The 25568-nt window shown below is 40.8% G+C and overlaps 2 protein-coding genes across 4 annotated transcripts in view; one reads left to right on the top strand and one right to left on the bottom strand.

Moving 5' to 3' along the window:
* atad2b (ATPase family AAA domain containing 2B) overlaps positions 1 to 22812 on the top strand; it is a 46985-nt gene extending 24173 nt beyond the window's left edge. For both annotated transcript variants that reach the window (XM_086061511.1, XM_086061510.1), the window contains exons 25-28: positions 5173 to 5796; positions 6741 to 6877; positions 14293 to 14421; positions 19949 to 22812. In XM_086061511.1, the coding sequence (XP_085917637.1) occupies positions 5173 to 5796; positions 6741 to 6877; positions 14293 to 14421; positions 19949 to 19990 (932 nt within the window). In that variant the 3' untranslated portion in view covers positions 19991 to 22812. The remainder of the gene's footprint in view (positions 1 to 5172; positions 5797 to 6740; positions 6878 to 14292; positions 14422 to 19948) is intronic.
* Positions 22813 to 24035: 1223 nt separating this feature from the next.
* klhl29 (kelch-like family member 29) overlaps positions 24036 to 25568 on the bottom strand; it is a 175192-nt gene continuing 173659 nt past the window's right edge. For both annotated transcript variants that reach the window (XM_086061512.1, XM_086061513.1), the window contains one exon: positions 24036 to 24854. In XM_086061512.1, the coding sequence (XP_085917638.1) occupies positions 24671 to 24854 (184 nt within the window). In that variant the 3' untranslated portion in view covers positions 24036 to 24670. The remainder of the gene's footprint in view (positions 24855 to 25568) is intronic.

Raw genomic sequence — 25568 nt, 5'->3', positions numbered from 1 at the left:
GTCTTGCTAGCCAATGAAATTGCACAGCCAGCTGCAGCTTCGTCGGCAGTATCGATGCTATCATGTGAGATGCCATTAGCCGTGAGACGTAGCGAAAGTAAAACCAAACAAACCGTCGGTCGGCGGCAGTGGGGGAACAATTGAGCGAATTGACTGATCGCCTTCATTTCCACGAGCCAGGGATGGTATCATTTATTGATCGAGACGTTTCATTAAGTGTCGGCGCAACGTGTCACCTCACTTGACAAATGGCCGTCTTGCGTTTTATGACCCTGCAGTCCATGACTCACCGTCTGAGCCTTGGTAGCTTTCTTTTCCGACAACTCTACTCTTGACAGTTTGAGTTTTGTCATTTCTGTGATGTTTGTTTTGTATTCATTCCTGCAACAGTGTAGGCCGATCTTTCATTAATTAGGTGTAGAAGTCATCTATCAGTAGGGCAAGCTAGCTCTTAGCAATTAAAGGCAATTCAAGGACATTCACAGATATTCTGATGCTTGGCTTTTGACACAGTTCTTTAACAGTATGTTTAAATGTGAATTCCATGTTCCTCAAAGTACCTACATTATTTCCTTCAGACTTCAAAAAGCTGTATATATGTAAATTATTTATTTACAAAAACATGGCAATATTTAACAAATGCCTACACTTAGAATTGGTTTGGTGTCAGACAGCATCTCATGGCTAAAAATGACTACATGATGAAAATTAATTTGTTGTTTTTCAAAGATGCCAAACTTTTCACCTAGACTCTAGACGTCTGACATTGCACAGTATATAACAGAAACACGCTGCTCCACACTGAGAATTTTCATGTATTAAAGATGCCTAAATTCATCACTTAGCTCCATCCTTAGGCTCCTTCTCAATGAGAATTTTCTTCAATGGTGTTCCCGCAAGAATGCCTATAAAAAGTATTGTTACGATAACAGTTTATAACCGATAGCTCTTTCATGTACCGGTGCTCTAAAACTCACTTGATATAAAATTAACACTGTATATTACAGAAAGAAATGGTTATATACTGATAATTTTGATGTATGGGGTCCCTCAAAGATACAGTGTCAAAATTATTCAGTTGAACTCTACAGTCTCAGTATAAAACATTACATGCATATGTTGGTGTCATACATAAAACTTAATGTTGTAAATCTTATATTTCTCAAATAGTATTCATTTCGAGTAAACCCCAGCCAACACCCATAGCCCACATTTTCCTACTGTTGGGAATCTCAAATCAAACATGCGCCAGTTCCCCATATGATTTTAATTAAATTACACTAGTCAAACGCCCCCCAAAAAACAGCTCCAAGCATTTGTTTTCCCTTGACCCCAAAATGCTACAGTATAATTTATTCCCCCGGCATGAATGCATGGCAGTGTTCGCCCCCGTGTCCTAAATGTGAATTCATGGGGAATTACAGAATGGAGCCCTCTCGGTAGCGAAGGGAAAATGTTGTTGATTGCCATGGAAACACACGCTCGCGTTGAAAACCATGCTGTGCACTGGGTAAACAAGTGAGCATCTGTTCAGGTTTGGAAAGGTGTGTCTGAGTGAATCGAGAATGATGCATGCAGATTGGCTGATTTCCCAGGTTTGCTTTTGCCGACGGCTGTGTGAAGTTTTTAAATCGTATCATTCTACCAATACTACTGTATCAGGGTTTCATCAGTCAAAGGTGATACAGTTTTGGTAATTTGCATGCATATGTGGCTCAAACCAACGCTTACTCTGTGAAGTATTTTAATGTTTTAGTTTTCTTAAATCATACATTATACAGTAATCCCCTGCATAGTCATTAATCACAAAATCGTGGAACCTACTGTATCACTTACTCGCGTTGGGTATGGTCTTTCTGAAGCGACTGTATCGCACTTAGGGGCCAACATTTGCAATGCTACTGAATGTTGATTTCACGTCAGGTTTCGTTCATGATCGCGGCGTTTCCTAAACATTCCGTAACCAATCTTAAAAGTTCTCTTAAACGGTCTTAATGGTCTTACTTGTCGCAAGAAAGACTATTAAGACTATTTAGAGAGTTTAGGAAATGCTGCGACCCTGAACAAACCCTGACGTGAAATCAACATTTGCTAGCGTCACAAACGTTCATCTGTCAGTGGGATGCGGGCTTTAGGTCATTGGACCGCTCCATTGTTAAGTGTCAAGTGGAGAGTGTGTGGTCTTTAACCCGCTGAGAATTAGACATGATCTGTTGACCTGCTTGTGTCAGTGGGTATTTATTGTAACCCCGTTTCAAATTTGAAGAGGTGCCACGTCGTATTGAAGGCTTTGTTGTCTCCGCAAGATGCATGTTCGGAAGTTACGCATAATCAGCTATTATCGCTGATGTTCTTAGCTTTGTCTACCTCTGTTTCGTTTCTTCATTTATATATATATATGTATAATTTTTAGGCCAAACGAGTGGCCTATTTTAAGGCTTTGCCATACTTTCAACGGGTCCTTCAAAAACAAGCTTGAGCTTTTTTCCAGTTGCTTGCAAATCGGAACCAGTTTTTCTCCAGATGAGTGACACAGAATTTTAGTTTTTGTCAACAGAACATGACCGCAAAGATGATGACATCCGCCATTGCATCTACATAATTGTTTATAGTGTTGGCTTCATTAGGGCCACAGCCTAATAGTGCCTATTCAAACCAACTTTAGACCTGGGCGGGGTACTGTTTGCCAGTTGGCTATATTTACACAAACCTCCATTCACACCTTCCTATAGGCAAGCTAAACTTCAAACAACCTATGGAGCATGCTAAATTGTGGATTTTTTTGTTTTCGTCACTGATTATGGCAGAAGTTGATGGCTCGAAATTAAAAATTCCAAGACTGACTGCCTTTTAATTCCCCCTATAGGCAGAAATGTTTAATGTAACAACTTGCGCTCGTGACATTCTTGATTCCCTTCAGCCTTTGCATCATCTTCTACGCTCCAGATCACTGAAGCAATAATTCGATGAAATAATTAAGTAAAGAAATCAGTCAGTCAGAGACACCCAATTCATAATTGCACCCAAAGGCTTTTCTGGGCTGTGTTCATGTTGGCGGCACCGCAATGATTTATCGACTTAATAATTGCTGGTACCGCACTTTGGATCCTGGTATGAAATTTCATCCCCCCCTGCTCCATGTTCACTTTAACTGGCACATACAAACGCACCATTTGGCATGGCCCAGCAAATGTAACGACGGCTTTAATTACGACTACAAAAGAGCTTTGGAACTAAGACTGACTTCTCTGCGTTCGCCCTCCCTCTGTGGTTGGCTGTTCATGCTCTGACAATTTTCATGCATCATTTACGAGCTTCCTATGACGAGTCGCTTGCTGCTACTCCGTCTCACCTTTTTCATCCCCCGGGTGCTTACTACACATCTTTGATGGCGATAGCTAAGCCCTCGCAAGCCAAACCTCCCCTGGGGTATTCACTTTCTTTTGTGTAAATAACACATCTGGGTAGCATGGATGGGAAAATGCAGGGTCCGTTGACACCAGTGAATTTTATTTCTGCATATGCAAACTCTGCTGGGGTTGGACTTGGCCTAGCCCTAACAGTAGATAGGAAAAAACAACACAAGCAGTCTTTTTCCATTTCAGAAGGCTTGTAATCCAAACAAAAGCTGGGAGTGCGCTGCACTGTTTAACAAGCTAATGCATTCCTGACCATTTAGTGTCCATTGAGAACCACAATGGGGCATATATTATTAATTATACAAAGGATATTTTGTCTGATTTATGCTGTTCCACTGGCCCTTGACAGGATTATAATGGCTTGTACTTGATTGAATGAGTCCACTGTGGTCTATTTGGCATATCAGTGCAAAAAAAAAAAAAAAATCTAAGAAAGAAGTGAGTATTGGTGTTACGCCTGCCATAGGATGCAAAGCCACCCAAACGGGCAAAACTGTCCCGCAGTTTGACAACTCGCCGTACACCATAAAACTCAAATAGCTCATGTTTAGCTCAGCAGTCTTGAAGAAAATGTCTGAAAACACATCGGAAGTTAACCATTTTGCACTTGGGATTTTGCCCAATTGCTACCAGTTTTTAACTAATGTACAATAACTAGACAGCCGGTGCTAAATGGATTGTATGAGTAGACATGAAAAAGTGTAATTTGGCCCGTCATGTCACAATTTTTAAATTACATGTTTGAGATTGTTAAGCCTTGGCAGATCTGATTATAGATCGCAGTGCCCATCTAGTTGTCTTTTGAGATACTTTCTGAACGACATCATTTTCAACGTCGTTCAATGGCAATAGCTGCTTACATGTAATTTTCACTTGAAGTCTTTTCTGCACAAAACTCAAAGGGTTTATTTCCAGTTAACCTTGTTATCTATCGCCTGAAAATGCAATCACGTTTTTCCCTCCCTTGTCTAGCCAACCGCTGTGTCCTGACCTGTTATCAGTGCGTCAAGTGAAGGCACCCATGTTAACGTTTTCCCTCTCGCTTGCGTCAGCATTGTGCTCTGAGAATTGCCTTGGCTTTTTTTCCTCATTTCCTGCTCAAACCGCCGAGCACCGTCTGTCCTCACCAGTGCCCAGTGTGCCGACGTGTAGCTCTTGTCCGCCTTTCCAACTTGCCATCGTCTTGCCTGTTGCCATTTAAATGCAATCAGTGTTGGGGGTTACAGCATCCTCACTGTGATGTATATGTAAATTGTGCCCTTTAAGCTTAGCCCAGTAATAAGACAATGCACTTTCTATTAAATGAACCAACTGATGTTATCGATTGCTTTCTGTTGTTTTAAATTACTATTCTATTATTTCAGAGTGGTAAACTTAGAAACTAATGGCCTTTTACTGTACCTCCAAATGTGTTTGTGGTATCAAAAGGGCAGCAAGTATAATTACCTTTACCTTAGTTCGTAGAAGCTATTGTCCGAGGAACTTATTTTCACTTTTTTTGACGCACATTGAAATGCGTTGGGAAAATAACCCTTTTTTTAACCCCACAAATCCACCGGGCAAGTATGCAGGGGTCCACTATATAATTCTTGATCCTTGTGGTATTTAGTCAAAACATGCCCGAGCCATTTTTATTGTCAAATGGGAAAGGTTTTATAAATTGACGAGAGAGAAAAAAGAAAACTTATACATCTCCTTTAAGAACAATTCTAATAGTCTAATAATACTTTTCTTTTTACTCGTTTTGTTTCAGATCATATCAAGAAGAAGCTACGCCGACGTCCATCTTGGGTGCGAGGCATCATCCGCAAACATAAGCATTACAAGAAAGGCACAGATGAACAGAAAGTGGAGGAGCACACCGAGGTTGAAATGGAAGCGGCGGGTCCCAGCGATTCATGTCTCACGCTGGACGAGGAGTCCTCCTGCGACACCCCGGGACCCCGGACCAACGGGCACCTCCCCCACGTTTCCTCCATGGAGGAAGAGAGCTCCAGTGAGCCCCTGGTTGACTCGAGTGATGCTGGAAAGGAGTTGGAAAAACAAACTCTGCTGCATTGCCATGGAAACGATTCCCACCCGCAAGCTGATGGGGACAGCCAAACCGGTGCTAAACCTACAATTGAAAAATCTGATTCTTCTGACATTCAGCATACAGAGGCTCTCAATGTAGCGCAAGTGAATGGGAACGAGTCCATGGATAGTCTGGAGTCTCAGTGCCTGGAGAAAATCAAGGCCGGCGAGGAAAGGACTCCTCAGAACACGACGGATGGCTCCGACAAAATGGCGTCAAAGGGGGAGCACAACAGCATTGATGAGGGGGAATTGACTCAGGTGTACGCTGTGAAAATTCTGGAGGAAGATCAGGACAAAGAAGGTATGTATTCAGATATAGAACACTCCCACAAGCAACTCTGCCCACAATTCCCCAAAACATGTGTAGGAGACACACTGCTTCATTAAGGCTGGATTTACACTATGTGGTTCAAGTGACACAATTGCATTTTTTTTGGTGCTATTTGAATATCCTTCATGGAAACGGCAATAGAAAAAAAATGCGTGGAATCAGATGGCTTCAGATGGGAATCAGGCCTCTTCCAAATAGGTAAACATCCTAAAGGTATCAGATGTCTGCCAATGCGAGTGCAGCAAAAATGCACAGATTGGATATTCCCTCATCAATGCTTAATGTCACAAAATTTACACCCGCTGTAAATCTAGTTTAATATTTGTGTTTGTGTATTGTTTTTTTATTTACTTGGTGTTGTCCTGTTGACACAAGTGTTTTAAGTGAAAATTGGGCGTTTAGACATGCGGGTTGTTACTGAGAGACCATCTTTGCGTTTCAGGGGAGAACCAAGTTTAGCTTGTCCCAATCTCTACCCGCCCCCCTGCATTTTCACAGTTTAGCATTAAGGGTAACATAAGATGAGTTTGAATTGATATTAATGGTTTAATGTAATATATGCAATTATAAACATTGCTTTGTTTATAAGAAAGGCTGAAGAAGGGGATTTACTGTATAGGCATTGAAAGAGCACTTGGATCTGCAGTGTAAATCCAGCCTAAGACCGTGCCAACAATCAAACAGGGTGGTTACGGCATCACACGGTGGTGCTGTTGGCCTCCTTTGAAGTCCGTGCATCCCTTCATCTAAAGCCTATTTGGGATTATTTGAGAAGATGGTCCCTATTACTAAATAGCGTACCATCATTCGCTGGCGTAAAAGCTCCCATTCAACCGCAGAGTTTGGCACTTTTTTGGTGGGTGGGTGTGAATATTTCCCACTCTGTGTTCCCAAGGCTTTGATGTCATTAATAGGGGACACCAAGACGGAGACATGCAAGAGGAGTCCGTCGGAGCAACTGAACGCGTCGGCCGTGGGGATGGAGGACGAGCCCAATGCAGCACCGCCGCCTCCGCCTCCTCCACTTGTGGTTGATCACCAGCAACTTTTGGTAATGCTTTTTTATTTTTTTTTCAGGAGATGTTTACTGTTGTGTGGCAATGAAGCCTAGCAATTGAATACAGAGTGGGCCAAGAAATATAATTACCCTAATGGAGGAAGGGAAGGGGGAACAAATAAAGGATGGCTGGCTAGAATGAAAGTAGGATGGATTTAAGGAAGTGCCGATGGATGAAAGAATGGAAATCAAAATGCGGGGACAAGGTTGTGTTTGTCATAAATAGTGTAATGTATATACTATGTATATACTATTTTAGCCCACCCTCTATATCACAGGGGTGCCCAAGTTCGGTTCTCGAGAGCCCCTATCCAGCCTGTTTTCCATGTTTCTTTCCACTAACACACCTGATTCATGATCAGTATCAGGCTTCTGCAAAGCTGGCAGGATTAGCTGATCATTAGATTCAGCTGTGCTGAAGAAGGAAGACATGGAAAACAGGCTGGATTAGGGCTCTCGAGGACCGGATTTAGGCATCACTGCTCTATATCAATAGCCCAACTAGCTATTTTAGCAAAAACCTCATCACCATTGCTGTACTCACTTGGCGCACATGTTTAATAATTTCACATGATCATTTACATTCGCAATGTGGCAGCTGGGTTTATTTGGCATAGTAAACACTCTTCAAGAATGATCTCCATGACAGTAATGATTTTAGTTCAGGTGGCCAATTGTCCATCCATTTTCTACACCACTTATCCTGTTACCTTGCACATTCGCTTCTTATTTTTTTGGGGGAGAAATGGACTATGAATTGAATCAAACCATTTTTGGGGGGGGTTTTAGTATGATGGTTTTGTAATATAGTATTCTTACACAGTGTTGTTTTTCCGTAAATGCAAACTAATTTTTGTCAAGTGCTTGTATCCTGGTGAAAAGGTGTTATTGTAACATTAAGCCCAAAACTCTGATTTGTAAATTACTACCAAATAGACAAATAGGCAACACACAATTAGGAAGATGGTTGTCTTCTTCTTCTTTCTTTTTTTTTTGACGATCATTTCAAGAATTTGCTATTAAGTAAAGAGAGCGTCAAAGCTCACATCTTTATTATTTGTAAAGGGTGCAATTAGTTGATTGAAGGTTGGGCATTTCTTTAAAGTCAAAGTAACGTTAGACGTGGTACTGGCAGTCAGACTTTGTCGTGCTTCATATGAAGGTTAGCTCATAAAAGTAGCTTGACCCTGTGCCCAGCACACTTTGTCATTGAGCCACTTTTCCTGTCTGTGTTTTACAAAGACTGCTTTAACTTAAAACTTTCTGAACAAAGCAAAAACAATTCTTTTTTTTTAAACCCCCTGTAGAATTGGGATTTACATTATATGCAATGGCAAAGCCTCTGCACAGAAGGCTGCACCCCACATTCCTTGTACATCCATAGGTCTGTTTTGACGCCGATGGTTGTCAGCTGTCCTTCTCAGATGACTAACTTTGTCAGGCTTATCCAAACTCTCCTCACCCTTGTTTGGGTTTATGTTACCGTTTCTCTCGGGGTGCCAATTACGGCACAACGTCACTCTCAATCAACAGATGAGTTTCCTGTGCAACGAAAAAAGGTCATGACTAAAACATGAGCCACCATTCGCTGTGCTCATCAAACAGAACATGAGAATGAACACCAGTGTTGCTACTTTTGTCCCCCTAAGTGGACTGGAAATTGGTACCTTTTTGGCCCAGTGGACTCCCTTGACGGTGCATCCCAGCAGCAGCGGGTGGCCGTGGGGTGTAATTGGCGTAAAAGAAGTGCTCTTTTGACATGCACTCACTTTTCCACCCCCTTCCGAAGTGACATAGAGCCATCAAGCCATTATCGAGTGGCTTTTTACCCGAGTCCCACACGGACGGCGGTGTCGACGGCATCACTCAAACTGATTGGCAGGCCTTTTAGTTGGCCTGATCTTTTGGACTCCGATGGGCCGCCGCTGTGAACAGCAACACGCGGCAATAATCTGCAGGCTTGTGGCTAAAGCGTGTCGTGGGGTGGGGGTGGTTGGGTTATCTTTAAGAAACAGATCGTGAAAATAGGGAGACTGTGAATAATTGCTTTTTTATCCCCCAGCTTACGGAACAAATTGAATTTCCTATTGGCGCCGGGAATGAGCGCCGCCGTTTAAGCGGCACTATGCTCGCTGGTGTTTATTAGAACTTGTGGTGGATGTCATCCTTCCCTTGGTTATATTCATTGATTGTAGGGTGCTCATTATTCCTGACTGTCAACATGATGGAAGAGGCTTTGAAACTCTTCTCTGTATTAAATAACATCAGGAGTTTGGTCACAGACTCGACGCTTGAAGCCCTCGACATCAGTATTTTCTTGGGCCTTTCAGCGCCACTGTTGCTGTTAAGAGACATTAGGCATCTTCCTTTATTACCAGTTATCCTGAAATCTCTGGATGAGAATACATTCCCAAGATTGCTTGAATGATGAGATCCCAAGGCTTTGCTGTTTTTCATTTTCCAACATTCGGACTGTTGTGAAGAAAGTGACACGGACAAATGCTGATGGGGACGTTTAAGGAATAAACATCCAATCTGTACACACCAAAAAATCTCACACTTATTGCCGATGATGCTGTTTTCTTTTAACAGCTGCTCAGAATGAGCTCTTTTCTCGCACCGCTGGCACAGTATGGGAGCCCTTTGGGCACGTCGTGGAGCTATTACAGCATTTCACCATTTCATGTTTCAACATGAGCTTGGCCGACAACCACCACGTCCCAAATCTCATTTTGTCATCTTGGCTCACTTTCAGTCAGCACAGCGGGGGATCCCCATTCCCCCCAAGGCCGAGTGGCCAAGTCACATGCTTGTGTCTCAGAAGAGAACAGCATCATATCAGTTTATTATCTGCCAATCTGGTTGACTAAACTCCTTTCATTTGTACACACGCCGAGCACGTACAATAGTTATCGGTGTTCAGCTCCCCTTGTCTTAGCCTGACATTGCTTTTACAGTCATTGGCAAACTAGATGCCACATTATTGCAATATTGTCTGTGGTCCGTGTCTGCGCTACTCAATATGCTTGCATTCTTGCACCCTACACACATTCCACTTTAAAACGTTCGAGAAATAATTTAACGCACGTTCACAAATTGTGTTTTTCTTTACCACTAAGGCTGCGAAAAAATTTATAAATTTTTTTTGGGGGGGGGGGGTGGCAGATGGTCTTAAAAGGTCTTAAATTTAACTTGGAGAAACATGTTGGAACCCTGGATGAACTTACTTGTCGCGATTCATTTTCACACAGCCGCTATCCCACTTAAGAAGCTGGGGAAATCCATTGGCCGACTTTGACCATCCAATGAGATGGAAAGTTTGGAAGGGGCTTGTGCTAGTTTCATTAGTAAAATGTTGCAAAAGTAAACCTGTAGTAATAATCTGGAAATGGTGAAATACCAACACAGAAAGTACAGTTTGTAACTGTGATGTTATTTTATTTTATTTTGCATGTCAAGGTGTTTCATTTCCTTTGAAGAAAATGCATTTTCCGAGTGCCAGAAGTCCTTAGAAAATAATAGCGCATGATTTTTTTTTAACTTAATGCTGTATTTTGGCATTGATCTCGCGCAAGGGCTTTTAAAGCACATCAGCCCTTTTTTGTTCCTTTACAACGAAGCGCAGATAATTCACAGCTATCAAGTGTTGTGGGGATTTTTCCAGTGATTCGATGTTGGAAGCCAAACCAGCTGCGCTGCATATTTTAAGATGAGTTGACAACCCCAGCAGGGATATCTCCCCACCATTCCTCGCCGTAACGGACGAGCATCTCATTTTAATGTTTTGAGATGACGGCCATAATATAATTTGTCATGATTGTCCCTGACCCTTCTAACACCATCTATATTGCATTACCTGTGAGAACGACCCCCATAAGCCGCCTTATTTGCCACATGGACCAGAATATTATTTTTAAAATCAGTGTGCCGTTATAAAGCCCCATGTCCCCTACCCCTTTGCCCTTGCATAAACTGAGGCGAAAATTATGTTCATCTATCATTTATTGTTTTCCTGGTAAAGAATTTGAATTGGCGTCTTGGAGCGAAAAAATCGGAGGCTTAATAGTGTCCCTGCTGACAGTACATGTGTCTGTCTAACCTCTCGCAGTGGTCTCCACCGCAGGCCTTAATTAGACCTGTACAACAGTTATTCTACCTTTTTTGTTGATAATTTTTTTCCTCCACATTTACTGTGCTCACAACTTTGTTCAGTAGCCTGATTTTTCATGTCAAGAATTGCATGAGTCGTATTTTTGTACAACATGTTCCGGTTCCAAATTATCCAACTTTAGAGGATGCACTGTACAGTTTAGGCAAGAATTGAGGCTGATTGAGTGCTGCCATGTTTATTGGACGACCTTGAATACATTTGAAGTGTTAGCGGAAGAGGCAAACAAAGATTGTGGATGATTGCGGGGATAATTTTGAGGAAGCTGCATAAAAACCATGTTTTGTTTGATTTATCTCGTCCAGAATGCGTGGCAATTGGATGTATGTCTAACACCAGTTGTCACAGAGATGATGCAGAGTTTTGTCGGTGGTGAGCTGGCATGACGGCTCCTTGTGACTGACTTCAAGTCAGCCCTTACTTGAGGTCATTCAAAAGCTCAAAAATTGCATTGCTCAAAATATGATACATATATATTGATGTCATAGTAGTTTTTGTCTCTTCTGATTTCAAAACCATTTTACACAGGCACCGTTTGCAAAGTCAGCCATCGCACGCCATCTCAGGTTTGATAAATACCATTGTGTGAATGTGCGTGCTAAATGAATCTATTTGTATAAAGTCCTTCTAGAACATGCAAAAGGAGCTGTACGCCTTAAGTGAGTACTTCCCTGTGTTTATTCAATACAAAAACAATTGTATATTTGTGGTGTCATGGTCGTTGTACCGTACGATATGTCGTTGTATGGCAAAGGTAAATTTTGTGCGTTTTCATGCACGTTTTCCCTACATTTATTACAAAATAAAGTTGTATGTGTTTCCAAAGTAGCTCATATTAAATTTATGTACGACGACAGCTGCCTTGTTAGTCAGTCGACATCATATGATGTTTTTTTTTGTGTGCGGTACCTCTACACAACCTCTCCTAAAAACACAAACTGTGATGTGTATTTGTTGTCACAAGGCAGCTCGTTTTTTGTCTCAGAATGATAGTTTGCTTACATGTCAGAAGACCTTGTTTACTGCTTTCATTTGTTCTGTACACCCTCTCTAAAAAGACAACTCTTGGTATTTCCCTTTGTTTATTAGCTATCCCCTCCCTGCCACACAATTGTATGTGTGTAGTCACGAGGCAACTTAGTCGTAATGTTTAAATATTCCAATACAGCTTTCTGTGTGATTTGCTCGATGCAGACTCTCTGAAAAATCATGCTAATATTATTGATATTTTCCCAGCATTTACTGATAGTATTAAAAAAAATTGTATCATTGTTGCTTGGATACTCTGAATACTTGCCTTTAGGGCAACCCCTCCAAGAAAAGCATGTCATAGACCCATGACCTCAACAGGTATCGGGTTAAAAAGGAAAAAAAAATGCATCAGCAATTGGAGCTAGGCCTTAATGCTAATGGGTGGGGCTTTGAGGTTAAATGGCCCGTGTCAGCGGTGCTCCTTAACGCATGGGCTTACTGCCCTTTTGTGTAGCACCGCGCGTACTCAATCACCGCTTGCGTTGTGAGACACCGCCACCATTTACCCCATGCCGCCGCCCAACTCCTGACCAAGCTGACAAAAGGCAGGGGAGTGCAATCAGACGATTCGCAGCCAGTCGGAGAATACATCGAAGAGGGGCTGAATGGAGCGGAAACGAGGCAAACCGAGGCAGAATGAGGAGGGGATGGGAGGGGAGGGGGGTTGGGGGGTGTTCAATAAAAGAGCTTCGGGGGTGGTGGCTGTATAAAACATTGAAATTGGGGAAAGGTGAGACATAAAACAGGAGAGGAAGTGGACCGTAAAGTAGCAAAGTGCACCCAAAATGCAAGAGAAATGTGGCAAATGTGGATTTTCACACAGTCGCTCAACTGTCGAGATGGACCGTAATTACACCAATTAAAGCTTTTATGCAGATTTTTTTATATATATATATATATTTTTTTTTTTTTTACACCTCATGGTGCGCCATTTTGTTCTGGCTTCATGGCATGGTGTGGCAAAAATGTTCTCTCTCTCACACGCACACACCTATTACTGTATGAAAATAGGCCAATAAAATGTGCCGAGTGCTGCTCAGTGGACTACAGATCTAATGATGACTATTATTTTTGCAGGGGGACTTTATAAGGGTTCTCAGCGCTGGCTTTTTACTTAACAAGGGACTTGCACTTATTAGAGGCCAAGGGGGAGTTTTTGTCACATCTTAGCGAGCGGATTGTCTTACGCCGCCAGAATGTCTAATGGAAAGTGACAATACTGTCAAAGTTATTATGTGCTTAATCTGGTGTTTCAGCGTAGAAGAACATCTAGTGGGAATAACAATGGGCTAACTTTGATTCAGTGTGCAAAAAATGAACTGTGTTGGGGGATGCTGTTCCGCGGTTCTGTATGTGGCGATAATGCACATAAAAGCTCGCATGTGCTGGGTGGGTCACTCATTGCCCCAATAGAATGCACTTTGAATAAATTGCGAAAATGTAAAATACAGTCCCGAATTGAAGCCTTCATCCAGTTCTGTGTGAAAACATGTTTGGGTTCTCTGTAGGTCTGCTTTCTTGTGGTTCGTTTTTGCTTAATCCTGCAAGCAAACTAGCACAACAAAAAGAAAACTAAATGAATTAGATTTGATTTTGTCTTTTTTTTTTTTTTTCAAGGATTAATTAAATGGTAAATAGACTGAACTTATGTAGCACTTTTGCACGGGGAAACAAACAGGGCATGGTTTTGTTTGTTCCTTGCATCTTTCCCTTGTTGTGAAGCCTTCAGAGTAATCAACGCCCATTGTAATCAAACCCGATTAAGCCTCCGTGTGTAATTAAATCCCATACGTTGGCTGACTTCATTTTGACATGTCATTGTGTGCTTTTAACGCACGGTCACCGCCTTTCACCCAAGAACCCCCCTATTCTTCCCCGTTGCTATTGATGGTAACTTTAATTAATGTGCCTTGGTCGACTTGAGTGGGCGCGTTGTGATGAGCTGTGCATTTTGAACGCGCGCACACACACGGGGTCAATTAAAAGGGCCTTTCACTGTCCACAACGTTTTAATTAAAGCCGTCGTGAAATGCAAACTTGCTTCTTATTATGATTAGCTTTAATTAACTGTCACTGGGATCCGCGTCGCTTTGGTTCGCCTCTGACCTCCAAATGCTGTCACACCTGCTTTTTGGCCACCGCCGTTTTTTGGCGCGCATGTATGTCAGCGTATCATAAATGTATTTCCCATTTGTCATTTACCCTCCAGGTGCTACTCAACATGGCGGTGAGGAAGAGCGAGAGCTTCAGCGTGGAACAGATGGAGAGACTCTACTCTGTGCTAAGCCAGTGCATCTTCGCCCATCGCAGAGAGTACGACAAGACGCAACTACTGGAGGTAACTAATTAGTTGCCTTTGTCGTTATCTTCAAAAATATATTCAAATAATGTCTGAATATCGGCCACATAATATAATATCGGCAGCTCTACTTAGCTTATGGATATTGCTAGTTAATGCATATCAAATATCATTATTAAAAAAAAAACGTTTGCATAATAACACCCAAAAAAAAAAAAATCTGGTAAATCCTTTTCTACTTTCGCGTTTCATCATTTCCTAAAAGACAGCACAATTGACATGTACTTTCTTTTGGAGCCGTCATGTTTTGTTAGCGTACTGCCACAATCCGAGCCGGAGTGTAGTGACCGCTACCATGCAATTTTGAGCAATCACTTTTATTACTGCCAGGCATCCACACAAATAAAAGACAGAAAACGTTTCAAGTGGAAAACTCTTTAGCCAAAAAACTTGATTGCATACTTAGTTTAAAAGGGATGGTGTTTGTTTCTCACAAGTTAGCCGTGGGCTTAGTTGGCAAGAGAGGAAGGCATGCGAGGAGCACGTGAAAGATGTCGCTTGGTTCTTTCAAAACTTCACTCACTGTTTGTTATTTTGTTTCCAGGGACATTTTATACAGTATTTATGCTGATTTATGCTGGGTGTTGGAAGCAACACTATTTACATAAAGCATTACAAACTTAGTTTTGGAAACTTGTCATTTGCCACAGCAACAAATCAATATTCAAACATTTGTTAGTTTAGGATTACAATGAGTGTCATGACGGTTACGGACAGAGCACATAATATACTCTTGCTTGACTGCCTTGTGGAGTCAAGTTGGTTCTGTTTCAAATACACCAAAGGAATTGATTCAGTACAAGGTTACTCTTTTTGTAGTATGACATTTAAATAACTCAGTGAGGCCGTTCAGAAACAGTAATTGGCAGAGAAACTAGAACAGGAGTAGCACATTTCACTATTTAAGTTTAAATCATTCATTACTGATATGTGTTGTCACTGCTCGGTGTTTGACAGATACAGAGATGACATTTTGGGCATTTATGTCATAAATTTGCAAGAATAAAGTCATGAGGACATAATTGTACTTGTAGAACACCAAAGGTGTAATTTTAAGAATATGTTAATGATGATACAAGGAGAATTTTTTTCAAGAAAAGAAACCCTAATTTTATGAAACAAGTGTTATGAGGGAAATAAGTGTTTTGTTGTTTTTTTTAAACAGAAGATTGTAAAACATTTAAAGTGTTGAAAAATAAAAAAGTAGGTTTTTAAAATTTGTAAAAGCGTGTACTATTTATTGATTTAAAAATGTTTGAGACCTTAAAAGGTATGATGGGAAAAAAACGTTTTTTAACCTGAATTGAAAAGCATTTACACTCAGGGCTGATTTCCCTTCTGTTGACAGCTTAATGCCATTTAACCAAGTTGTTTTTTAAATCTGGGCTCTACGTACCCTCGTTGGTTTATATTTAATCAACACTTCTTTAATGCATTTCAAGACTGAATAATAAATTTGCATGAGAAAGTAACTTTACAAAAATAAATCATGGTATTGTGAAGGGGAAAAGCAAATGTGATCATTTTCAAAGAATTGGTCCATACTTTACAAAAATGAAGTCTTAGTATTCTTAGTATTCTTGAGGGAAATAATTCATTTTCCAAGAATAATGGCATCACAAAGACAGACGTATCCTCTTAGGCCTACAGTGTGAATCCATCCTACGAGTTTGAATGCCGATGGGAGCATTTGGCTTCCCACCACTTACTGAAATTTGAGTTTGGACAGCGCAAATGTCACATGCTGTGTTTTGTGCGAAGCAACTATCTTTTTTGTCGCTGCGATGCAAAACCAAAACTCAGAACACTGGTGCTCGGAGACACACGTTTGATACCCATGCGAGTCCATTTCTGCTCACTGTTGCACGTGTGGGGTGCGGCAAGGCACTGTTCCTCTGTAAATGGAGCGTGTCGACGCATTTCTTCGTGCTCGGCCGTCCGCGGGGCTCGCCGTTCTCCACCGGCAGCGCTGACCTTTCAGCAGATGGAGTGGACCGCACTCTTGCTTCTCGTTAAAAGCCAGAGGGCACTTCCACCGCCTCTGTACACAACAACACACAAGCAGGTCCTAGCTACAAATTGGCCAGTCGCATGGCTGTAAGCCTACAATTACATTTAGATTTTTTTATTCTTTTTTGCACTGCAAGACAGCAATTAGATGCTTTATGACAGCCTTTTTGCCTCCCATCCCCCTTTTCCATTCTTTGTTAAGCCCCCCCAAAGTCAATAGCATATCCAATAGTTGCATGTAAATGCTGAGAGAGAGGATGAATATGTAAGTCCAAATTTTACAAGAATCAAGTTGTAATATTTAGGGGAAAATATAATTTTTACAAGCTCAAAGACATAATTTAATAAGGACTTAAAATAGGAACAATTGTGTTTTGCAAGAAAAGTATCAAGAGACAAAGGACACAATTTTACACAAAAAAAAACCCCGTCTGAATTGACCCAAAATAATGTCGTTTTACAAGGCGAGAGTTTTGAGTTCTGGTCAGTATCTGATATTATATGTAACTTCAGTTTAGAGACTGTTGAAGGGGAAGTCGACCCAAAAATCTGTTTACAATCATATGTTCCATGCAGCCCCACTATTCTGAACACTGTATTATAATTAATACTGCGTTTGTAGAATACGAATTAAGCAGCAAAACCCACCCGTTTTTATCCATCTCAGGCGGCGGACATTTTGTCAGTTGCTATCGGCTGAAAATGACGTCACAGTTGCTCGGGTAACAACCAATCATCACGACTCGCCTGTTTTGTGAAGCTGAGGTGACAAAATGGCCTCCAGAGATTGACACAAACAAGTGGATTTTACAGCTTAATTCATATTCCACAAACAAATGCCCTGTTTAGATTAGTGGGGGCTTATACAACATATTATTGTAAAGACAATTTATTGGTTGACTTCCCCTTTAAAATAATTTTGTCATTTGTTTGTTCCTTCCTGATGTTATAGCTTTTATCCATTCCAAAATTACCCTTGTGACACAATTTTGCTTTAGGCTAATTGTTGCATTATTTTTATCCATGATTTTTTTTTTTTATGTATTATTACTAAAAAGTTTTTATTTTGTGACCAATACATGTTTAAGCTTTAGAAATATGCACATTTTGTTTCATGCTTCATGCGCTGACTTTAAGTGCAAAAGAATAATAGCCGTTGAGCCAAATGTAAAATTTTCTGTCCCCTATTGTATTGTATGGTTGGTCGGCATAGTTATTTTCTGCTCTTTATTTATTTTTTATTCCAGCATGAATGTGCCGCGTTTGAATGATTAATGGCGGACATGGGAAGCTGCCGGGCGAGAGGTTCTTTTGAGAGCGTTGAAAATATCGTCATAGCGCGTGGCATAAAAAGGAAATTTTCCAGCAAGAACACCTCGCCGCGCCTCGATTGCGACTTTTATCTATGTGGTTACTTTGCTAACGAGACACAATGCACCAGATTGTTGCCTCTCAACTCCTTTTCTTTTTCTTCCGTCTTTCCTCCACACAAAGAAGCCGGTGGGCTTCGGGGTGGGGGGGGGGGGGGGGGGCATGGAAGATGAAGGGAGCTGGTGCGCGCTTGGCGAGTAAATTAACTTTGGCTTTTGTCCAGTAGCATGTGAACATAAACACAAAGGCCTCATTACGGGAATAGAATCACATTTTACGAGACAAAGGATGTTTTATGAGCAAAAAGTGGTGGTTTGAGAGAATACATTTCTAATTGTGCCCTGCGATTGGCTGGCAACCAGTTCAGGGTGTACCCCGCCTACTGCCCGAAGCCAGCTGGGATAGGCTCCAGCAACCCCCGCGACCCTTGTGAGGACAAGTGGTACAGAAAATGGATGGATGGATGGCATTTCTAATTGTACACGGACAAAGTTTGAGTGGAAAAATAAGTAATTTTAAGAACCAATTGTAATTTTACGGAAATAATATCAGATATTACAAGACTGAAAATTTTTGATTTTACAAGACGAAGGGCCAGTTTTACAAGAATAAAATATTATGAGGCAAAAAGTCACAACGGTAGTAATTTCTGCTCTATTTTTTTTTTTGAAGGTCAAAAAGTATTGCTTTAATTTGGCCAATTTTTAATTAAATAAGGCCTCCCAATGATTCATCAGTTATCAAAATAATTGCCAATTAATTTGATAAATGTGATTGAAAGAGAGAAAAAATCCCAATTCCGATCCAAGCCTCTTTCGTATGTGGATATAAATCTGATATGTATCTGATATTTCTACCTCCTCCCGCCTTGCTCCTCTGCCAATCTGAGGCGAATCCCCAAACGCTGAACCATATTCACTTCCGTAAACACCGCGTTGTGCTTTGTGCGCCGCATCACAGATGCCTTCCGTGATGATGAAGATGGCAGAAGCGTGTAGTCGTTGGGAGCATGAAAGCAAAAGGTGTGTCGGGTCCGTACATCAGCGGTTGTAGCTAGCGCTGGAGCTGCTCATTGTGCGGATGGCTGCGAGGGCTCCACTGACATGCTCAGTGCCCTAATTGGGAGGTGGGAAGTCGCGGTCTGATGGAGCCGGCAGCTGTAATGTTGCTTATATTTTATATGGTCGTGAAAAACACGCCGACTCACAACACTCAAGTTGTAGCTTCACTTTAGAGGCAAACATTTCGAGGAGTACAAAAGCTTTCAAGTAAAGTTTTTTTTTTTTACATGGAATCGGCTTGGAATTTAGTGCAGTCCTTGTTTCATGAAAATGGAATAAAATTGCGTTATTTCTGTGATTTGACTGTGATCATTTGACTTATGTTTTCCAACACTTTTTTTTGGTAGAATGTTTTGGTAGAATTTTGAGACGTCATAGTGAACACTTAGAAGCCTGCAAGTCAGTGTCTTATGGTTGGCAAGTTAACGACTCTAATTGAAGTAGATAAACTTCTTATTAATTTATGGTTCATTTGCCTTTATTTTGGTGCAAGCTTAACTTATAAAACCAAATTATTTATGTATAATAAATCTGATTGTTTGTTCGTAATGCAAGTTAATTTATTGCAATTTGCTTATTAAAATAAATACATGGGAAAGAGGACCTTGAAAAAAATTGGGTAAAAAATGCAATTAGTAGATACATTTTCAAAATCATTTATTCTATTAAAAAATTGCAATTAGATCATTTAAAAAAATCATTTAATTAATTAAATTGCAACTAGATTTATTTTCAAAATCTTTTAATCCATTAAAAAAATACAAATAATTTTTAAAATCATTTAATCCATTTAAAAAATGCTATTAGATAAATTTTCAAAATCATTTAATCCATAAAAAAAACATTGCAATTGGATTAATTTTTTAAATCATGTAATTCATTAACCCTAATAGTATTTGGAGCGTCTCACTGAGTCGCCGTCACGGTGCCGTTCATCTCTCTCTCGTCGGTTGCAATCATGTGTGTCGGCACTTGTGCCTGTCCCGCTTTTGCGTCACCTTTCCATCATCCAGCCCGCAAGTGTTTAACAAGCCACCTCGTTGTTGTCACTTTGTGTGTTGCAGGAGATGGAAGACAGGATCCAGCATTTTGACACATTCCTGTGACACGCAGACGACAAAACCTCCTCAGGTCGACCCTGAGCAACTCTCGGACCCCCCCGACCCTTAAACCTGTACCCCCTCCTGCCATGGGACCACAAAGACACAAACTGAGAGCGAAGTCGAGAGACATTCAATGGTGCTATCGTCTCAGGAAAATCAGCTTCTACACAACCCCCCCCCCCCCCCCCCTCCTTGAGGTGTGTCTCACACATGCACGCACGCACACACACAAACACGCCGATGGTAAAGGGCAGCCCTGGTGCTACTTGGGTGCTATTCTAACTGTAATTTGTGCTGCTTTTCCCGGCATTTTTCAAAACGACCCCTTTCACACACACACGTGCGCGTGCAGACCCTCACCAGCAGAAACGTGTGAACGCCACTCGGAGACGCGGACAGAATCATATTCCCAATCAGTCAACTAAACACCGCTGAGCCAATTTCATCATCACTATACGCTGCCATCGCCATCGCTTTTTTTTTCTTTCTTTCTTCTTCACGCTCAACTCCATGTTTGAATGAAATAGTAAAAAAAGGCAGCTTTAATAAGTAGTGTGGAAGGGGCTAGTGGCTTTTAACGTATGCAAAGGTGTCTTGCACTGTATAGTAATGAAAAGGAAGGTGGTGCCTTTTTAATGGAGAAACAGCAACAACCTCCCGCGTTCATACTGCATAGCCCAACTTGCCTCTCCAAGTTCGGTCGAGCCGCAGTCCTGCATGTTTTTGGCGTCTCCTGCCTCCAACCCAGGTGTTTCAAATTTATCAGCTCATAATTACGCTCGGCTGTGATCGAAGAGGGAGACATCAAAAACATGCAGGACTTCGGCTCTCTAGGGCCGAACTTGCCTACCCCTGGTATAGCCAGTAAAAAAAAAAAAAACAGCTTTGATCAACAGCGTGAAAGCTGCAAAGGGCAATTAATGTAAAAGACAACTGAAGTTCTTGAGTTTATATCAAATGAAATGAAATATCCGATTCCTGTTGGTACCGTTGCGGCAGAACAGCGGGAAAACAATCTAACCATTTTTGAAGAGCAGTGTGAAAGGGCTAAGTGAGTTTTAACGCAAACAAGACAAATTTGTGGGGTCAACTGAAGCACCTCAATTTTGAATCCAAAACCAATGGAAAAACAATTTGTGTGGTACCTTTCATACAAAACAGTGGAAAACTCACTTTAATGTGTAGCGTAAAAAGGCCCTGGTGACATTTAACTGAAAGATCTCCAGTTTGTTAAAATTGGGACATTCCTGGGTCAACCAGCTCGTTCAGTATTGATACCATTTCACGCCAGACCAAGGCTCTAAAAGGGTATTGACTTCAACACATCGTATCGTTTTACCTTTCACACAGCAGACTGCAAAAAAGTTGGCTTTAATGGCTAGCGTCAAAGGGCTAGTAATCTGTCATTTTAAACTGTCAAATTCGTAGCATTGACTCGATATCGTACCTTTCACACGGCAATGCTGTAAAAGATGTTTTAATTCAAACCTGCAAATTCACAGAATTGCCTTCAACCTCAATTTCTTATATGTACCTTTTGTCACAGGCAATCAAAAAGACGGCAAAAAAGGTAGCTTTAATGGGCCAGTGACATTTGACTCAAAATAGGACATCGAGCTGAAGATTTTAATGAGCAAATTCGCAGGTCGACTTAAAAACCCCATTCCGTACCTTTCACACAGTTAGCAACTGTAAAACTATCAAACTGTTACCCGCCATTTGAAATGTGCCAAGTATTAATTCTGTTCTCTAAATGCATGAATTGAGCTTGTATTGGCGCAAGCACGTCGATAAGGCAGCATTTTGTCATTTGTTAAATTTTTGCTCTCAGACCCTTCCACCACACGTCCACCCCGACGGCAGCCTGTTTCTCACACACACACACACACACACACACGCACGGGACGAGGGTTGCAAAAGATGGTGGACTAATTATGCAAAAAAATAAATCTGCCGCAAGCTACCTCAGCGTAACTTATTGTCAACTGTTTACTCGGTACACACAAGCGGTATTTTTTTTGTGTTTTTATACTGTCGCACCACCGCTCGTGTCAGCGTGAAACCCCTTCCCGCCCACAAAATCCCAACCTATCACCCACCGGGGCACCATTTTGTAACATTACTCAAGCATTGTTTTCCTGTATTATTTGGGCAGATTTCATCTCATGTATATTTATTGTAGATGATTTACACCTTGAATTAATTTTGATCAACCTGTAGCGTTTGTGTAGCAGGTTTTTTTTGGGCGTTTTGTGTTCGCGTACGAGGGTTTTTACACGTCTCTCAGGTTCAACACATGCCCTTTTTGTTTTTTCATCATTTTTTTTTGTGTTTGTATTTATTTCCGGGTGTTTTCTTTTGTTGCATACTGGAAATTACGTGAAAACAGGACCAGACTTTTTCTTTTAATGTGTTATGCTGCCAAAAGAAGTCAGAAACAAGAACCACGTTTGGGAATTTAAAACATGGGTTAGGTTAAATGTCATACATTGTGATATTGCTTTGTTGATTATCGTAGCCAGTTTGGACTAACAACCAATTTTTGTCTGGTAGTTAAAAACGACTTTTTCTAGTCCAGTATGCCGAGAAAGAGAGCCGGTGTGTTCCCGTTCTTCCTTCCGCCACGTGCCCTTACATTTTTTTTCTGCAGAAAACCTTTCATGGCAACTTCGGGGTTTCCGTTAAGGTTTTTTTGACCTATTTAACACCACACAGCACGCTCTCGTTACCTTTTTAAGTTATATTTGGAATGGAAACAAACACTTACTGTATTTCTTAAATAAAACTGCTGTGATATACTTGAATAAAAAGGTTCAAAACTGTAACATGTCGGTTTCCTTTCAAGTGGCTGTCAAAGACGTTCATGTGTTGGCTACGAACAAGCAAATTCGTGATATCACAGGATGGTGAAAATGACGTTTTAGGAAATGCTAGCCACTACTTACCGGGGAAAAAAGGTCCCTGAATAATGGCAGGTTATTAGTAGGCTGTACACGATCAGGACTTTTCGGCCGATCAGCGCTCAGAGTTTAAAAAAAAAAAAAAAAGTTTTTTTTTTTAATCATCGATTCGATCAGACAATGAAGCAATAAATCTATTTGAAAACTTTTATATGTACTCAAAAGTCGACCGGTGTCATTCGCGGGGGGATGGGGACTGGCCCGGACCACACACGAATGACCTCAATTTGAAATTGCAAAACATGAAATATAACGTGTAATGTCTTATTTTGTTCAGCAGGCAACTTAACCTACCAACCATATTTGGATACCTACCTCAAAATGCCTGAAGATCTCTCGTTAGGACAATCAAGGGATTCTTGACTCATTCGGCCATTTTCAACAGTAAGAAGATATTTTGTCTATAATTAACTCATTCACTGCCATTGACGGCTATAAACGTCAAAATTTCATTTGAACTATTTCTACTAGTTTAACATTTTTTCTCCCCACTTTTGTTAAGAGTATGAAAACCTAGAAAAAAAAGTATTGTATATTTAGAACAGATCAAATTTGTGAAGTCATGCGATTACTTACGATTAAAAATTTTAATCGCCTGACGCCCCTAATTTTTAATAATCGTTTTCTTAAAAAAATAAAACAATTTTAATTATTTAAAAAATATATATTTTTTTCTCGTATGACTTCTAGTTAACTCATGATCAAATTTTATATCTGTTCTTAATGTACAATATTTTTATTTCTACGTTTTCATACTCTTGTTAACAAAAGTAGAAAAAAAATGTTAAAACTAATGTTAAAATGTTTTTGACGTCTATAGCTGTCAATGGCAGTGAATGAGTTAATGTGATGAGTAACGACCAAACCCAGAAAACAGGTGAGCTGGGATTGGTCGTTACCTGTTCCCTCAGCACAGGTGATGTCCTCTTCAGTTGACAGTAAGTGGAGAAATTTGTTTTTTAAAGGTATATGAAAAATAATGAAGTTTTCAAATTAAGACAAAATATGAACTTTTTACTCCTAAAAAATGGCTCAATGAGTCAAGTATCCCTTTAAACTAAACTTAAAGAAAGACAAGACAGCATTCATATTTTTTTGGTATATGTATTAGCTTTTCGTGTTAATTTTTGAATACAGATTTACAGACGTACTTTTTTTATTTTTATTCAGCCTATCAATTTTTTTTGTCTTTTTTTCCTAAAAACATTTATACACAATTGCCTTAGAGGTTGTAAAATATACATATTTATCCTTCCTTATATTTACACAAGCCCACCTCTTTATACTGTACGAGTGGCTTTAAATTTAAACTAAGATGTCATGTATAGAAAAACTCAACGAGAAATATGTAACAGTCATGGGTGATTATTGTGCTTCTTTTCCTCAGCAGTGGGTTGGGATGAAATATTTCCGATAACGGGAGCCGCAGTAGTCCCCGTGGATTTGCTCTTTGGAAATCCTTCCCCTCTCGTCCTGTATTGCAAAATAAAATAAAAATGGGTGGAGTCAACTAAGCCGTGTACGAAGAAGGTCCCTGCGCCTGTTGATGGGATGAGGAACAACCGGCGTGGCTGAGCGGTTGCGCATGAAGTACATTCTGCACAGGGAAAGGGAACGAGCGACCGGTTCCAAAGCATCCCATGCGGGGGGGGGGGAGGGGAGTCCCGGCTGGTGGGTTTTTGGCACTGCGTAAGGGTCGGATGGGGGAGGGGTCCGCCCGGCCTCATCCGCTCTGGATGTACTTCTTGATGACCACGCAGCCGTGTCTGAAGAGCGGGCAGGGTAGCGACTGCAGCAGCGTCCACGTGTTGGCGCAGGGTTCGAACGTTTCCATGTTGCCCAGCGCCGGGCCCTCGCTGCTCACGATGCCTCCCGTGGCGTAGATCTTGCCCTCCAGGATCACGGCGCTAAAGTGGAGAAGTTTGGTATGTTAACGTCTTTAAGTGCCAGACTATTTTGAGCGTTTTCATTCATCTTTCAAGGCAAGCAGAATATTGTGTGCTATGAAAGATTGGATTCCATTTTCTCAATAGAATAAAAAAAAAAGAAGGTATGATTCTACCTTATTCCGTTTATAATCACCGTTTGAAAATAGGTAATTTGAGTGACACCAGGCTAGAATGGAAAAAATAAGGCTTTTTGTGACATTTTCTGACTTTGACACTAATATTTTTTGTTAAGTGACGCCCTGTGAATTAGATTCAGATTCATTCACAACATCCTTGAAAATGTATTTCTTAAGATCCGCCATGTTTTCATGTCATTTGAGCCACAGGAGCCCATTGAAAAAAGATACAATGCTACCATCTGCTGGTCATAGTTAGTGGGTGTTTTAAAGAAGAAAAAAAAAATCAGTTCATTCATGAAACTGGAGTTGCCCGAGATGTAAAAAAATTTGAAATAAAGAAGAGACCCCCCCCCGGAGTTGACGTCAATTAACATTATTGCCGGTTCGCGTGTGATTTCCGTTAACGTTAATTAATGTTCTTGGCAGGAAAAGCGTTAATGTGGAAACTACATTACGGTTAGATTAGTCGCTACAATAGAATTTTTTTTATGAGGCACCATTAATAGTATGCTGTACTCGTATTTACTGAACCACAAAAACATGGCGTGATTGT

This window comes from Leptonotus elevatus, chromosome 18 (assembly GCF_054856555.1).
Source record: "Leptonotus elevatus isolate MCC_2025b chromosome 18, RoL_Lele_1.0, whole genome shotgun sequence".
Lineage (NCBI taxonomy): Eukaryota > Metazoa > Chordata > Actinopteri > Syngnathiformes > Syngnathidae > Leptonotus > Leptonotus elevatus.
The sequence above is the reverse complement of the archived record's forward strand: the minus strand, read 5'-3'. Positions and strand labels throughout refer to the sequence as shown.